This window comes from Triticum urartu, chromosome 1A (genome assembly GCF_056163025.1).
Source record: "Triticum urartu cultivar PI428250 chromosome 1A, HENAU_Tu73, whole genome shotgun sequence".
NCBI classification, from domain to species: Eukaryota; Viridiplantae; Streptophyta; class Magnoliopsida; order Poales; family Poaceae; genus Triticum; species Triticum urartu.
Genome location: NC_141873.1, coordinates 567,874,479 through 567,891,786, shown reverse-complemented (window position 1 = coordinate 567,891,786; position 17,308 = coordinate 567,874,479). Strand labels below are relative to the sequence as shown.

Sequence of the window (17,308 nt, the reverse complement as noted above, 5' to 3'; positions counted from 1 at the left end):
AGGATTGGGGGGGGAGTCCTACTCAGGAGTAGGACTCCTCCTGCGCCCTCTCTCCCTGGCCGGCGCCCCCTCCCCCTTGGCTCCTTTATATACTGAGGTAGAGGCACCCTAGAACACACAAGTTGATCCACGTGATCTATTCCTTAGCCGTGTGCGGTGCCCCCTGCCACCATATTCCTCGATAATACTGTAGCGGAGTTTAGGCGAAGCCCTGCTGCTGTAGTTCATTAAGATCGTCACCACGCCGTCGTGCTGACGGAACTCTTCCCCGACACTTTGCTGGATCGGAGTCCGGGGATCGTCATCGAGCTGAATGTGTGCTCGAACTCGGAGGTGCCGTAGTTTCGGTGCTTGATCGGTTGGATCGTGAAGACGTACGACTACTTCCTCTACGTCGTGTCATCGCTTCCGCAGTCGGTCTGCGTTGGGTACGTAGACAACTCTCTCCCCTCGTTGCTATGCATCACATGATCTTGCGTGAGCGTAGGAAATTTTTTGAAATTACTACGAAACCCAACAGTAGTAACCTTTGTGGTCTCTGCACGTGCTCCACAAGTATGCAGCATATCACACTTCTTGATGCAGAAAGTTTTTTCATGAGCTATCTTAGATGCACTGATATGAAAATCACATCCATGGGCTCTCTCTGAGCACCAAACAATAATCCTATCAGGGGCATTTCTGTGATACTGAAAATTCCTCAGAGTCCTGATGTGAAAATCTCTAAGTGCATCTCTGAACTCATAAACAGTGGTGAAGCACAATCCCTTACAAAACTGTTCATGTGGATCTGGAAGCTTCTCATTGAACCATACCCTATCCTTTGACTTCTTCAACACTCTCTTCCTGCCACTTGCTAGTTTGAAAGCTCCTTCAGGCTCTTCTTCTTCATCACTAATGCCAACATCACCAGGAAAACAAAATTCATCTTCTTCAGGAAACCAGTCTGGTTTTACCTCTTTCTGAACCTCTTGGTGGGATCTAATGGTTGGACCAGGGTTTCTGACTAGCTTAAGTTTCTGGACCACTGATGTATCTACTTGTGCAGCTTCTTCTTCAGAGGGGGAACCTGGATGTAATTGCACATTGTTGTCATCTGAACCTGACTGCGCATCATCAGAAAGAAATTCAGACACATCAGTGTCACCTTCAAAATGGTTAAAGTCAGCTTCCATCTGCAGACAACTTTGCTTAAGCTCATCCTTTCTGTCACTGATTGCATCCACCAACTTTGTGCAACTTTGTTGAGTGTGAATGCAATGTTCAGCAAAATAACTATCTCTATTTTCATCTGCATTACAATGCTCATCTGCTCTGACAACTCGTATGTTCACACTCTTTTCCTTCTCAAAGTGAATTAACATCTGCTGCACATCATGTTCAGAACCAAGATGCTCCATACCTTCTATTCCTTTCTCCTCATCGACAACATAGTACATATAATCATCAGCTCCATAGCCCTCACTCCGAATGAGAGAAACCATAGTAAAAAATGATATGTCTGACTGGTAAATTCCTCTAACCACAGATTCTCTGGCTAAGAAATGGAACCAAATTTCCCACTTGGGTCATCAATACTGCACCACAAATTGGAAAATAATTAAATGGTCTGCACAATATTTAGTGTCTGACAGTTCAAATTTTCTAGTTTTTGACATTTTGGATTCAGTCACAGCAAAACAAATTGTTCATGTTCCCAGCAGATTTCAATTCCTATTGTGCTCAAACATGGTTCTAATGTAAATCTAACTATGCAACTATCCTATATATGGTGATTCCTAACAAAACAAATCATTTCAAAAAAACAATTACAGATCAGTTGCCATACCTCGCGCCGCCAGCAGGACAAGGAAGCTTGCGCCGGCCTCGAGCTGCGCCTCTTCTCTTCAACGCTGCTACACGCCTCTTCTCTTCAACGCTGCGCCTCTTCACAATCGTCTGGGACGGCTCAGGTTGAGGCTGGGATTGGTTTTCGACCGCAAAGCTACTGCTGCCTAGCCAGTTATCAATCTCAACAAAGACGGCATCCCCGCCGCCAACCACGTCGGGGGGCGCTCCTCCAAGCGATTCGGCGCCGGACTTTGGATCCGCCGCCGCCATGAATGAAGACGGCTAGGGTTAGGACAGTCAGGTCAGGGGAGAGTGAGGTGGTGAGGACGAGGAGCGAGCCGGTCGGCCAGGTTATGCCTGGTCCGACCGGGCCCGACCGACACGCGCGGCTAACGGGCGGCAGGCGAGCGCCGTTAGCCGTTAGCGTGGCCTCCGTCCTGACTGGTGGGCCGGGTCTGTCAGAAAGTGGTTTAAGACGCTTCAAACGGTCATCAACGCTATGTGGTAGTTTTTTGTCAAGAAATCAGCGCTAAACTGGAGTTTTTGGTCAGTTTTCAAAATGTGGTAGTTCTGTGGGACGCTTACGTGAAATGTGGTAGTTTTTTGTCAATTACTCCCTCCTAAGGCCTTGTTCGGTTGAGGTGGTTTTTGAAGGGGAATGGCAGGGTTTGAGGGGGATTAGATCCCCTACAAGCCAAAATCCTCTCCAATCCACTTCAATCCCCTTGGGAGCAGGATTAAACAAACAAGGCCTAAGGGAACCATGTGTGCTTTACGAGGTGGATTGTCCGACTTTGTTCATGTCTCGACTCCGTGAACGGTAGTAGAGCAATATGTGCATGTGTTATTAATTAACCAGGAACAATTTAATTTGAACTTTCTATTCTACGTAGCTTGCGGATTGAGGATAGACCGCAAAATGCGATGATGATCAATGAAGTCAAGTTATTTGTAGGTGAAAGGGATAGCCCTATTGCTCATGTTAGTAGGCACCAAAGTGTTGTCAGTCATAGATTAGCTTCTTTTGATCATGTAGAAACTAGGACGGCAGTTTGGCTTTGGTCTTGCCCTGCCAATGCACCACAACTATGTTTGGAAGATCTCCCTCTAGCTTGAGCAATGAAATCCCTTTTAACCCCGTAAAAAAAAGAGTAGTGAGTTTTATGCAGTAAATCACCATCGAGCATGTTTTAGGTTCGTGTGTAAGCTCGGAAGTATCCTCCCCTCAGAAAAAGAAGCATGGAAGTATCCTTGAACCGATGAAAAGAGCTCCATGCATGATCAATAGTGATTTCGCAAAAAAAAAAAAACCATAGTGATTTGCTAAAACAAAAGAGAGGCATGATCCATAGTGGAGGCCAACCTTTTTGGCGCTACGACACGACTAGGGTGATATGCACGAACACAATGTGAAAAGACGCGTGTGCATGCGCGCGGTCGACCGAACGTGCAGTGCATGCTATGTTTGCCGGTGCTAGCTATGCAAGAGGAAAATGATGCGATCGAGACGTACACGCCCATGCATGAGCCCCCGGACTTTTCTTTCACGCACGCACGCACGCACTATATATGTCTACTCAAATAAAAGGTACGCACTATGAGGAGCATAGGTAATTGCACAACCAGGTTGTTTAGGCATGGGCATTTCTACGTGGAACGATTGGGAGCTTTATACATTATCCTCCTCTTCTCTACTCCATCACGACCACACAGGTGCAGCTAGCCGTATGGGAGTGTATTATTAATCTGGTATAAATATCTTTGTGTTTGTGGAGACAATCCAAGTCCACCGTAGACCGTACTCCACTACCGTACGTATCAAATCACTACCAAATTAAGTAGAGGTGGGGCGTACCAGTACGTGTTAATTGAGATGACTGTATATATCCTTGCATTGTGTTTTAAGAAAAAAAATTACTTACAAATGTCTCCGTGGCTAGGAATCAGTAAGGCTACCCGTAATGAAAGTATCATAAGTGGTATCATGGATGCCAACTGTTTTTTTAATGATTTGATAGACAATTAAATGAGAAAAAAGAGAATGTGATATCATATCATGATATCGTATCATATGAAATGATGTACTGCATGCATAACAATAAATAAAGCAATCTACTAAGATGCTAATTTACGATATTATACCTTACATGAGTGAGTAGTATCATACACTGGTACTTAAGCTGGTCACGATGGGAAGTCACTCTGATTTCGTTTGAGTAATACCCCTGCTTATAGTCTAAAAAAACACCTTTTGAAACGTAATTTTTTTAGTACTATCTCCATTCTATAATTTAGTGCGCCCGTTCTTTTCGAGATTCAATTTTAATCATAAATTAGGCCAATAATATATAAATCATTTCACTAAAAAATTATGTCTTTGAAAACTTATTTCGAATACGAATTCAAAGGTATTTGTCATGCTCTCGCCCAGTCATCCATATTAGTTAAATTTATGATCAAAGTTAAATATCAAAAAACATGGGCGCACTATATTATGGAGTGAAGGGAACCGGATCCTCTAACATGAAAAAAAGAACTCAGGTAAGCTAGAGTAACTCTGACTCCCCTCCTTCACCTCCATATGATTAAGCCTAAAATTACTTGAATTAATTTGCAAATTACAAATATACTGTATACATTTACAAAAATTACATACAAATAAAATTATGGTGCAATAAAAATAATTTCAGATTTATTCCTATCAGCAGTACCTGCTCGTTACTGTGCTCGCTACAGTAACTCTGATTTTTTTTCTATGTTTTGCACTAGATTGCACTATAGCTTACCTCACTTCTCTTCTCCATGGTAGAGGATCCGTTCCGGAATGGAGGGGGCAACACTTGCCACGCATCAAGTTCAGTGGGTCAGTCTGTCCCTCTGCCGTGACCGATCTTCTGAAGGGCAGCAATGAACTACTCACTACTGTACTGCACTGCAGGCCACGCACTCCATGCACGTACGCTGCCGGTTGTTGCACCACGTTCGGTGGACCAATCGACGCACAAACCAATCGCGGCAAGCCACCAGCAACACACACGGCCCGGTCCCCGGTCGAAACGTCAGAGCCGGGCCGCGCGCGGGGGAGGACCGGAGGACGGACACGCGGTCGCCGGTGTTTCGACGCGAGCGGCTCTCAACATGTGCGAAAACGATGCAGTCACGTCCTCCGTCGCCGGTAGAGTAAAAGAAGTGCAACGTCGTGTTGCGAGTGGATGAGCCTCTCGATCGCTCCGCCGTGAGCGGGGCAGGTCGGCCCCGGCTTGTCAGCTCAGAGCCGGGACACGCGCCGGCCCGCGTCTCGCCGGCGCAGGTGAGTACAGCGTACCGGTCGCGGCCACCGCAGGCCACCTAGTCCTAGGAGCGAGCGAGAGGGAGATGGAGACGGGGATGGGCCGGAGCTATAGGCTTTTCGGTAGGGACATGCCTCCGCGATCACGGCGCAGCGCTCCACGTCGACGTCCGTAGCGCACGCCGCGCAGAGGTAGAGCATGGCAGAGCAGTCAGTCAGTCTGTCAGTGACCGATGAAGTGGCCGGACGCAGAGCCAGCCCGTGCGTGCCCCGAGGCCGCCTCTTCCCGTCGGACAGCGCCGACTACTGGTGCCGCGCCACGCGCCCCCCTCCGCCCGCCGGCTCCCATGCCCCGGTGGCCACCCCGGCACGCGCCCGCCCTGGACTCTCGTGTGGAACATCAAGATCTTTTCTCGGCCATGGACATGGACATGGAAGGGGTAACCACCTGCGCCTACGCGTGGCATTCTCTATTCATCTTTCTCTCTTTTCCATGGACCAGATGGTTGCGGCGTCGCCCCGGTTACCTTTGAGCGGGAATAAAATCACGCACGCTCGCACGCGCCGCCGTGTCACATCTGTCTCACCATGCTTGAAAAATATTACTCGGAGAACTTGTTGAGTTTCGTCCGAATCTCTCTCTCTGTCTATGTAGTATTAGTACGTGCTTCTTTGGGGAATCAATATGTGATTGAATGATTAAAGGGATTGTGGTATCCTCAGCCCACCAGGATCTAAATCCTTGTGCTCGCATTTATTTCTGAATTTATTTCAGAATTTTCGACGATGCGCATTTAGTGGGAGGAGACGTTTCCGTCGACGACAAGATGCATACGATGACTTCGTAAATTTAAAGATAATATATCGGCTCAGTCTTTCAAAGATGCTCATAAAGATAGAGTGTGCATGTATACGTTTATAGAGTTGAGTGTATGCGCATGTATACGAGCGCTTGTCTCTGTGCTGATGTTAAAAAAAAGTACGTGCTTCCTTGCAGTTGCACGTAAGGTTTGCGCGCCCTAACATTTGTCCCGGGAGCAGTCAAATCGCACGGCACCGCAGGCCAGGCCCCACCCGTCCCCTCGCCCCCTCCACGTAACCCCCCTGCCCCACGCCCCCCGGGCCCCACGTCTACCGAACGGTCCAAACACCCCGCTGCACCCGCCCTGCACCCTCCCCTCCAACGCCCCCGTCTCGGAAGCGACCATGCCGTGGCCGTCGGGTGCATGCACCGGGCGCAGGGGCGCCCCCCTCGGTCCCCGGTATCTGAAGCAGCGCATCCAGGGCTCCACGCCACGCGCCACCGACGATCTCCCCCGTCCACGTCCCGGTACGACCCGCGCGGCGCTGTCGCGCATCCGCCCGTCCGTTCCCCATCCACCGGCGCGCCCGAGCATCGCCTCTCGCCGTATTAAAGCCGCCCCGACCTCCTCCGTGGCCGCCTAGGCTACTCATCTCCGGTCCGGTCGGTCGAGCGAGGCAGGGGCAGGGGCATGCTGCTATGAGGCAGGCGGTGGGCGCCGGTGACGAGGGGCTGTCGCGGAAGGTCGCCGTGGCGGCCGGGGACGCCGACGGGGCGACGGCCGCGCGCCGTCGCCGCCGGCTCGAGCTCCGGCCGCACGGGCGGAAGGTGGCGTCGGGCGAGGACGAGCCGGCGAAGAAGGCCACGGACGGGTCCGAGTCCGAGTCCTCCGCGGACGTGGGCCGCGGGATCTGGCTGCCCGCGTGCCTGTCGCACGGCGCGGTGTCCGTGATCGGCCGGCGCCGGGAGATGGAGGACGCCGTGGCCGTCGAGCGCACCTTCCTGGCCTCCTCGCCGGACGCGTGCGGGGGAGGCGACGAGGGCAGCGGCGGGGAGGACTTCTTCGCGGTGTACGACGGCCACGGCGGGGCGCGGGTGGCGGAGGCGTGCCGGGAGCGGATGCACGTGGTGCTGGCGGAGGAGGTGGAGCGGCTGCGGTGCCGCCCCGGCGCGCGCGGCTGGAAGGAGGCCCTGGAGGCCAGCTTCGCGAGGGTGGACGGCGAGGTCGTGGCCGGCGCGGGCGCCGACGACGACGAGGAGTCGCGCTCCCGCACCGTGGGGTCGACCGCCGTGGTGGCCGTGGTGGGGCGCCGTCGCATCGTCGTCGCCAACTGCGGCGACTCGCGCGCCGTGCTGTCCCGCGGTGGCGTGGCCGTGCCGCTCTCCACTGACCACAAGGTACATACACCACACGTCCACACGTACGGAATCTCTTTACTAGGACTCCTACCTCGGACGCAAACTAGTTTCGCTACCCAATGCAGAATAATAGTATCAGTGGCCATGTGTCCCTCGTGTGTTCAAATGCTACACTCCACATGATCTTATTATTTGTACTCAGATCTGGTATCTTGGTGAACCACCACCATCGACAAGTCCTGTTGGCAAGCATCTGGAATTCTGGATCGTGTCGTTCAGTGGAACTTGTGTTCAGAAATGAACTACCTGCTTCACTTTGGGTGTGCAAACATTATTTTGTGACTGACTAGTGCTAATTGCTAAAGATGCAACTTTGTTGTTCTTTATTGTGCTATAGATGCAACTTTATTCTTCTTGGTAAAGAAAATGTTTTTGCACGGGAACTTTTTGCTAAATGTAACAAAATTCTACAGTATTTTCTTTTGCAAGGAAGTGCAGCAATGTACAGTGTCACTTTGGCTCTGAACTCAGAACCCAGCAAATTAACCAGCATCGCTCCGGTGCTTTTTGTTTTGTTTCGTGATCTAACGAACTCCAATGTTGAACGAAGGATCTACTATCATGTTCTAATGGGAGTTTACTCTACCATGGCAGCCAGATCGACCGGACGAGTTGCAGAGGGTGGAAGCGGCTGGCGGCAGGGTGATCAACTGGAACGGGTCCCGTGTCCTAGGGGTCCTATCCACCTCCAGATCCATTGGTACTTCCTCCATTTCCACTCTGATATATGTCATCTCAAGCACTAGCATCTTGCATTGTTTTTTTTTCCGAGGGTAAAGAGTTTTATTCCATAAGAATAGGGTTACAATCGAGAGGCAAAAGTTTTTCTATGCACGGTGGTCCACGATCTAGCCATACAGCAGTCGCACTTTCAATACAACTATACAAAGCCAACCGATCTGCTACCCTATTTTGCTCACGCTTGATTTTTTGTGGAATAAACTCACGAAGTACCATAAGATGCTTGATCTCATCAGCTACCAAATGTCCATATGCCGACCGGGACAGGTAAACACCGGTTAGGGACCTCGATGCATCCGAGGAGTCTGATTGCACTATTATAGGAACATCCCTGTATTGTTGAGCTGCCAGAGCCATATCTTGCATTGTTTCTGTTTACATTTGACTGTTCAATTCACCTCTAGTGACATGCTGATCTGGATTCCTTGCTTGCAGGGGACTACTACCTGAAGCCGTACGTGAGCGCGGAGCCGGAGGTGACGGCGGTGGAGAGGACGGGCAAGGACGAGTTCCTGGTGCTGGCCAGTGACGGGCTGTGGGACGTGGTGTCCAACGACGAGGCGTGCCGGGTGGCGCGGAGCTGTCTCACCGGCCGTGCCGCCGCCGTGTTCCCGGAGTCTGTGGCCGGGCGCAGCGCCGCCGACGCCGCCGCGCTGCTCGCCGAGCTCGCCATCACCCGCGGCAGCAAGGACAACATCAGCGTCGTCGTGGTTGAGCTGAAGCGGTTCAAGAGCAGGGTAGGGCGTCGAGCCATCGGAGGCGAGGTGCAGTTGTAGGAGCTTAAGTTAATTTAGCTGTTGTAGGCACGCGCGCGTGCACTAGCTGGTAAGTAGTCTGTACATTACGGCGACATTTATTCGGGCTGGGAAAAGATCTCCGGCCGATCACCGTCGGGACCTCAACTCCGGCGATCGATGAGCGGGTGTGAAAGAAAATTGTCCAACGTTTTTCGCTAATTTTATACAAGCTGTAGTCGCTGCTCAGGCAGTGAGCAGCAGGGACGTTCTCACGTTGAGAGGAGAGGCAGCGACTGGCCCTGGTTTTCAGTTCAAAAATTCAAAACTGAACCTGTTGATTCAGCGACATTTACTCGGGCCTGCCAGGCCGGGAAAAGATCTTCGGCCGCCGCCTACACAGAGCTAAAACTAAGATCGAAGATCACAGCGACTATGACAAGTGTAAGATATGTTGTGCAACTTTATTTTTATTTTTTTGAAAAAAAGGGCAAAAGCTTTGTCACTTATCATTATTTAATAATAATGGAGTTTAGAAATGAACATAACAACGCCGATGACAAGTACATGCAGGATATGTTGTGCAACTCATTGTATTTTTTTTTTAAACGAGGGCAAAAGCTTTGTCACTTCTCATGATTAAGAAAGAGTTTAGACATGAACATAGCAACGCCCAAAGGCGGTGGAAACAGCAAGATCCTACTGTAACGGCATATAATGTAACTCAAGTGCTTGGGCCTCGTCGGTGGACCAATATCCGGCTGCTTCTTTAATCTTAGCAACAAGCATAGGTGGCACTGTAGAGTGATTCCAAAATACCTGCACTTCTTTTTCTTTCAAATCTCCCAACAGACTAGCATGACTAAAGATGTCATAACTTTGCTCCGTCGGCTAAAGGGGTGAGTCAATGAAAAACAACCCTTCAAAGGCAGAGTTGTAGTTTTGCCAAGTGTGAATGCTCCGACTTGTGAGATTTAACGACATCCCGGATCATAGATCCTATAACTGGCCTTGTTCTTTCAAATAACTGGCCTCATGACAAAATAAGTAGTGCCTCAAATTGTGCATGCTAAGACAATGAAGTCGAGTAGTCATCACTAGAAGTAAGCTTCCATTAGATAGAGCCAACATCTTCATTTAGGTTCACATCCTGAAGCATCGTCGAAAGGTTGACGTATTCTTGCAATTGAGCTACGCTAATATCAGTAAAGGTGTTTATGTTGCTTATCCAAACATCCTCCGGGAGAGCCTTCTTAACATTACCATCGGTGGCCTTTGAGACAACGACGATGGTCGAGGCGATGTCCTTTGGTCTGCGCCTCTCGAACCATGGAATATGTCAGAATTTTCCAATTTGACCATCATCAAGGGTTACTGATGCCAACAAAGAGAAAAAGGTCCATGACTGTTATTGATTCAGGTGATACATCCGGTAATGAAAATGTTGATGCACATGATGAACCCGTCGTTGATGATGATCATGTCACTCCCACTCCAAATCAGCCTATTGTTCCACCAGTTGGAATCTTGCACGTGACAGAGTTAGGCTCCAAAGGCTCCCTTGTTGTGATGAAAGATGACTTAAGTTCGACCAATGGTCTTTATTACGTTTGAGGTTCTACCGTTTCAGGTAACGCTACTCCAGTTATTTTAAAGAATTCTGATTGTGATGCTGCTAACCTTAGGCATATGCGTCTTGGACATATGAGTGAACTTGGTTTAGCAGAGTTAAATAAGAGAGGTCTTCTTGATGGATATGAACCTGGTAAATTGAAATTTTGTGAGCATTGTATTTTCGGCAAACACAATAGGGTAAAGTTCAACACTTCGACTCATACAACTGAAGGTATTCTTGATTATGTTCATTCTGATTTATGGAGACCATCTCGCAGAAAGTCACTAGGTGGTGCTAGTTACATGCTGACTATTATTGATGATTATTCGAGAAAAGTTTGGCCTTATTTCTTGAAGCATAAATATGAAGCATTCTCAACATTTAAGGAGTGGAAGATTATGATTGAAAGGCAGACTGAAAAGAAGATAAAAATACTTCGCACTGATAATGGTATGAAATTCTGTTCTAAGCAATTTAAGAATTATTGCAAGTCTGAAGGCATTGTCAGACATTACACCGTTCCTTATACTCCTCAACAAAACGGTGTTGCTGAGCGTATGAACAGGACCATTATTTCCAGAGCCCGTTGCATGTTGTCCAATGCAGGTTTGCATAGGTATTTTTGGGCCGAGTCCGCTTCCATTGCTTGTTATCTCATTAACCGTTCACCATCTATTGCTTTTAATAAGAAAACTCCAATTGAGGTATGGTCTGGTTCACCTGCTGATTATTCACGGTTGAGAGTTTTTGGTTGCATTGCTTATGCTCATGTTGATAATGGTAAGTTGGAGCCTAGGGCTGTTAAGTGCATCTTTCTTGGTTATAAGTCTGGTGTTAAAGGTTTTAAATTGTGGAATCCTGAAACCCAGAAGGTTGTTATTAGCAGAAATGTTAACTTTAATGAATCTGCTATGTTACATGATGTTTCATCTACTAATGTTCCCGTTGAGAGTGAACAACAGCCTATTGTTCAGGAGCCCACTGTTCAGGTGGAGCATGTTATTGATTCAGGTGATACATCCGGTAATGAAAATGTTGATGCACATGATGAACCCGTCGTTGATGATGATCATGTCACTCCCACTCCAAATCAGCCTATTGTTCCACCCAGTTAGAATCTTGCACATGACAGAGTTAGGCGAGGTACTAATAAACCTGACAGGTTAATTGAAGAGTGCAATATTGTTTCTTTTGCTTTATCTATTGCAGAAGAAATTGAAGGTAATTCTAAGCCTTCTTCATATTCCGAGGCTATTATTTCTGGTGATAGTAATAGGTGGATGACCGCTATGCATGATGAGATGGAATCACTTGAAAAGAATGGCACTTGGTATTTAGTAAGATTACCTAAAGAGAAGAAACATATTCGTTGCAAGTGGGTTTTCAACAGGAAAGATAGTGTTTCTCCAAATGATGAGACAAGATATAGAGCAAGGTTAGTTGCTAAAGGTTACAGTCAGATTCTAGGTATTGACTATAACGAAGTCTTTTCTCCTATTGTGAATCATAGCTCTATTCGCACTTTACTTAGTATTGTTGCCATGTATGATCTTGAGCTTGAACAATTTGATGTTAAAACTGGATTTTTACATGGAGAATTAGAAGAGGATATTTATATGGAACAACCTGAAGGTTTGTTATTCCTGGAAAAGAAAAGCTTGTCCGTAAGTTAAAGAAATCTCTTTATGGATTGAAGCAATCCCCAAGACAGTGGTACAAGAGATTTGACACCTTTATGCTCTCTCAAGGTTTCAAAAGATCTAATTATGATAGTTGTGTTTATTTGAAAACTGTCAATGGTTCAACTATTTATTTGCTCCTTTATGTTGATAATATGCTTATTGCTGCAAAGAGTATGTCAGAGATTAATGAACTAAAGAAGCAATTGAGTAATGAATTTGAGATGAGGGATTTGGGTGCAGCAAAGAAAATACTTGGCATGGAAATATCCAGAGATAGACCATCTGGAAAAAGTATATCTAAGTCAGAAGGGATATATTGATAAAGTTCTTCGTCGTTTTAATGTGCATAATGCCAAGCTAGTAAGTACTCCATTAGTTGCACACTTCAAATTATCATCAGCTCTATGTCCTAAGTCAGATGCAGATATTGAGTACATGTCTAGACTTTCATATTCGAGTGCAGTTGGTTCACTTATGTATGCCATGGTTTGTTCTCGTCTGGATTTATCATATGCGTTGAGTGTTGTCAGTAGATACATGGCTAATCCTGGAAAAGAGCATTGGAGAGCAGTTTAGCGGATTTTCAGATACCTGCGAGGTACTTCTAATGCTTATTTATAGTTTGGGAAATCTAGAGATAGACTTGTTGGTTTTGTTGATTCTGATTTTGCTGGCGATTTGGATAAGAGAAGATCAGTCACGGGCTATGTTTTCACCATTGGTGGTTGTGCTGTGAGTTGGAGAGCAACTTTGCAGTCTATTGTGACTTGTTCCACTACTGATGCCGAGTATATGGTTATTTCTAAAGCATGCAAAGAAGCTATCTGGTTGAGAGGTTTGTACACTGAGCTTTGTGGAGATTCATATTGCCCTACCATATTTTCTGACAGTCAAAGTGCCATATATCTTACAAAGAATCCAATGTATCATGAGAGGACACAGCACATTGATGTCAGATTTCATTATATTCGAGATGTTGTTACTGAAGGCAATTTGAAGGTATGCAAGATAAGTACTCAGGATAATCCTGCTGACATGATGACAAAGACAGTTCCTACCAATAAGTTTGAGCTTTGCTCAGGCTTAGTTGGTATTTCTCACTAGTCCTATGGACTTTGACGCACAAGGTGTTTATGCTGATTTGGAAGGAGTTATTCACTTTCTTCAACTACTGGAGGGAATTTGGATCAAGGTGGAGATTGTTAAATTGTGATCCTAATTATACCGTTTTGGACTAGACGTAGTACAACCGGTGTGGGCCTTAGCGTTGATGTCGACGCGTACGAGTACATCTCATTTACTTGTCCTCCAAGGACTTTCATGTATTGCCCTCATATATACTCCATGTAGTCGCACATAAGACGGTCTGTCGTCTCATGCTTGTAATACTCCTCCTCATAGTGACTGCGCCTTCATGCGTATGTAGTTTTCTCCCACAAGGGTTTCCACGTAAAATTCGTGTCTTTCTATCTTGTTTATTTCCCGTTATTATCTAACAATGACTGCCTCGCTACATGGATTTTCTAAATAGACCCACGATCTTGTTGCGTCTCTGCATTTGAGCCATGGCTATCTCAATCAAAGTGTCGTTGAGTATTTGTCGAGATCAAGGATTCCCTCCCACCCAAGGTTGGTTGGCCTACAAACTAGGTGCCAATTAATCTTGCATTGGCCAGCATAAACTTTATCCATACTTGTCCAATGGAAAGCTCTCAATATCTTCACAATAGTTGGGCAATGGCACGTGATTCATGAATTGTACAATACATTCGCCCAAAAAAAGATTCACAAATTGTATAGTAGGAGTGCTCCAGGTTCAAGATGCTCACGGAGTTGGCGACTTGATCCCTATTTCATGCATATTGCACTGAATAGTGAATACTGCATAGACGCACACCTCTAAGAATGCTAGGTGTGCAATATGGACCGGCCCGTTTGTAGGTTTCTGCCTTTTATCCCACTCGTGTTTACTTGTTTTTTTTATTTTCTATTAGTTTTCTTTCATTTTTCCTTTTTCTTTTTTTGTATTTTATAATTTTCAAAATTCGTGAATATTTTTTGAATCTCAAACATTTTCAAATAATGGCAAGCATTTTTTGAATATTTTCCGAAACAATTTATTTTCATAAAATTTTTCCCAAATTTGCAAACAAAATTTGAATCTATGAATTATTTACAAATTAAGATGAGCGGATCACTTTTCGTCTCATGGACCAAAATTTCGACATCTCTCTCATGGGGTGGTGCAACCACTTTGGCTTCCCCAACAACGATGAGCACTACCGCCACACCTATTATATGCTTGAACCCCATCCACTTTTATTGTTTGGTCAAATGAGTTACCAAAGTTATAGTCATAGGGTCAGTTGCATTGAGTGTCCTACTATATGTTGTCTCTATTATGTTATCACTAACTTGTTGTAGGTGCGAGGAGAAGTTTCAATGGTTAATGAAGAGAAGATGATGATTCTTGGGAAGGCTGCAAACCCCGGCATCGAGTACTGCTCAACTTGGGCGCAATACTTTTGTTCACCTTGCACACTAGGCAAATTGTGCACAAGGAGACATTTCTTGCGGCGGAGTGATCACTATTAGGATTCATGTTCTTTTGAGTATGGCGATGGTAATTGCCCGCCATGGTCGTCGTTTCATTCAAATTCCTGGAGTGGGACATGATACATCCATTTTGCATCATGTTTACCTACTGTTATTTATAATGTTTTTATGCATAATAATACATTTTGGAGTAATTCTAATGCATTTTCTCTCATAATATGCAAGGTTCACACAAAGAGGGAGAATTACGGTAGCTGGAAATCTGGACCCGAAAAACTACGCCAGGCTACATATTCTGCATAACTCCAAATGAGCTGAAACTTCACGAGGAATTTTTATGGAATAAATAACAATTATTGGAGCGAATAACTACCAGAGGGGGCCCACCAGGTGGGCACAACCCACCTCAGTGCGCCAGGGAGCCCAGGCGCGCCCTGGCGGGTTGTGCCCTCCTCGGCCCACCTCTGGTGCCCATCTTCTGGTATATGAGTCATTTTGACCTAGAAAAAATAAGGAGAGGACTTTTGGGACGGAGTGCCGCTGTCTTGAGGCAAAACTTGGGCATGAGCACTTTTGCCCTCCGGCTGAGCGATTCCGCCGGGGGAACTTCCCTCCCGAAGGGGGAAATCATCGTCATCATCATCACCAACAACCCTCTCATCTTGGGGAGGCCAATCTTCGTCAACATCTTCACTAGCACCATCTCCTCTCAAACCCTAGTTCATCTCTTGTGTTCAATCTTTATACCGGAATCTCAGATTGATACTTGTGGGTGACTAGTAGTGTTGATTACATCTTGTAGTTGATCACTATATGGTTTATTTGGTGGAAGATTATATGTTCAGATCCATTATGCTATTTAATACCCCTCTGATCATGAACATGTTTATCACTTGTGAGTAGTTACTTTTGTTCTTGAGGTCACGGGAGAAATCATGTTGCAAGTAATCATGTGAACTTGATATGTGTTCGATATTTTGATAATATGTATGTTGTGATTCCCTTAGTGTTGTCATGTGAACATCGACTACATGACACCCCACCATATTTGGGCCTAAGGGAATGCATTGTGGAGTAGTTATTAGATGATGGGTTGCTAGAGTGACAGAAGCTTTAACCCTAGTTTATGCGCTACTTCGTAAGGGACCGATTTGGATCCAAAAGTTTAATGCCATGGTTAGATTCTATCTTAATACTTTTCTCCTAGTTGCGGATGCTTGCGAGGGGGTTAATCATAAGTAGGAGGTTTGTTCAAGTAAGAACAGCACCTAAGAACCGATCCACCTACATATCAAATTATCAAAGTAGTGAACACAAATCAAGCCAACATGGTGAAAGTGATTATGTGCCCTCAAGAACACTTTGCTTATTATAAGAAACTGTTTTGACCTGTCCTTTGCCACAAAAGGATTGGGCTATGTTGCTGCATATTATTTGCCGTTACCGTTATGTGCTCGTTACAAATTATCTCGCTATCAAATTGTCTGTTACTTACAATTTCAGCACTTGCATATATTACCTTGCTGAAAACCACTTGTCATTTCCTTCTGCTCCTCGTTGGGTTCGACACTCTTACTTATCGAAAGGACTACGATTGATCCTATATACTTGTGGGTCATCAAGGATCTTTTCTGGCGCCATTGCCGGGGTCTGAAGCGCTCTTGGTAAGGAAAAAAATATTACTACATGCTGAAATTTATTGTCACGTGTTACTATGGAGAACAATCCTTTGAGGGGTTTGTTCGGAGTATCTTCACCTCGATCGGAACCACAATTAGTTGTCCCTCAACCCACTGCACCTATTGAAAATACTGAATACGAAATTCCTTCGGGTATGATAGAACAACTGCTAGCTAATCCTTATGCAGGAGATGGGAGCGAACATCCTGACATGCACTTGATATATGTGGATGGAATTTGTGGATTGTTTAAGCTTGCAGGTTTACCCGGAGATTAAGCTAAGAAGAAGGTTTTCCCTTTATCTTTGAAGGGAAAGATACTGACATGGTATAGGCTATGCGATGATATTGGGTCTTGGAATTGGAATCAGTTGAAATTGGAATTCCATCAAAATATTTATCCTATGCACCTAGTTCATCGTGATAGAAATTATATATATATATAATTTTTGGCCTCGTGAAGGAGAAAGTATCGCTCTAGCTTGTGGGAGGCTTAAGTCAATGTTATATTCATGCCCCAATCATGAGCTCTCGAGAGAAATTATCATTCAGAATTCTATGCTCGGCTTTCTCGTAATGATCAATCCATGCTTGATACTTCTTGTGCCGGTTCTTTTATGAAGAAGACTATTGAATTCAGGTGGGACCTCTTGGAAAGAATTAAACACAACTCTGGAGATTGGGAACTCGACAAAGGTAAAGAGTCAGGCATTAAGCTTAAGTTTGATTGTGTTAAATCTTTTATGAATATTGATGCTTTTCAAAAGTTTAGCACTAAATATGGACTTGATTCTGAGATAGTAGCCTCTTTCTGTGAATGTTTTGCTACTCATGTTGATCTCCCTAAAGAGAAGTGGTTTAAATATCATCCTCCTATTAAAGAAGAAATTAAAGAACCGGTAGTTGCTAAAGAAGGGACTATCATATACAATGTTGATCCAGTTGTTCCTACCGCTTACAT

General features: G+C 45.7%; 1 protein-coding gene across 1 annotated transcript; it reads left to right on the top strand.

The window, feature by feature from the left end:
- Window positions 1-6,501: 6,501 nt before the first annotated feature.
- Window positions 6,502-8,999, top strand: LOC125539456 (protein phosphatase 2C 51). The gene is made up of 3 exons (XM_048702915.2): window positions 6,502-7,319; window positions 7,935-8,040; window positions 8,517-8,999. The coding sequence occupies exons 1-3, from the start codon at window positions 6,621-6,623 to the stop codon at window positions 8,855-8,857; spliced, it is 1,146 nt and encodes a 381-aa protein (XP_048558872.1). The 5' UTR covers window positions 6,502-6,620; the 3' UTR covers window positions 8,858-8,999.
- Window positions 9,000-17,308: the final 8,309 nt, after the last annotated feature.

Bases quoted from the DNA above. Each gene is read 5' to 3' on its own strand.
- LOC125539456 (XM_048702915.2), top strand. From the start codon at position 6,621: ATGAGGCAGGCGGTGGGCGCCGGTGACGAGGGGCTGTCGCGGAAGGTC. The intron at 7,320-7,934 runs GTACATACACCA...CTACCATGGCAG, and splicing joins CGCTCTCCACTGACCACAAG to CCAGATCGACCGGACGAGTT. The intron at 8,041-8,516 runs GTACTTCCTCCA...CCTTGCTTGCAG, and splicing joins ATCCACCTCCAGATCCATTG to GGGACTACTACCTGAAGCCG.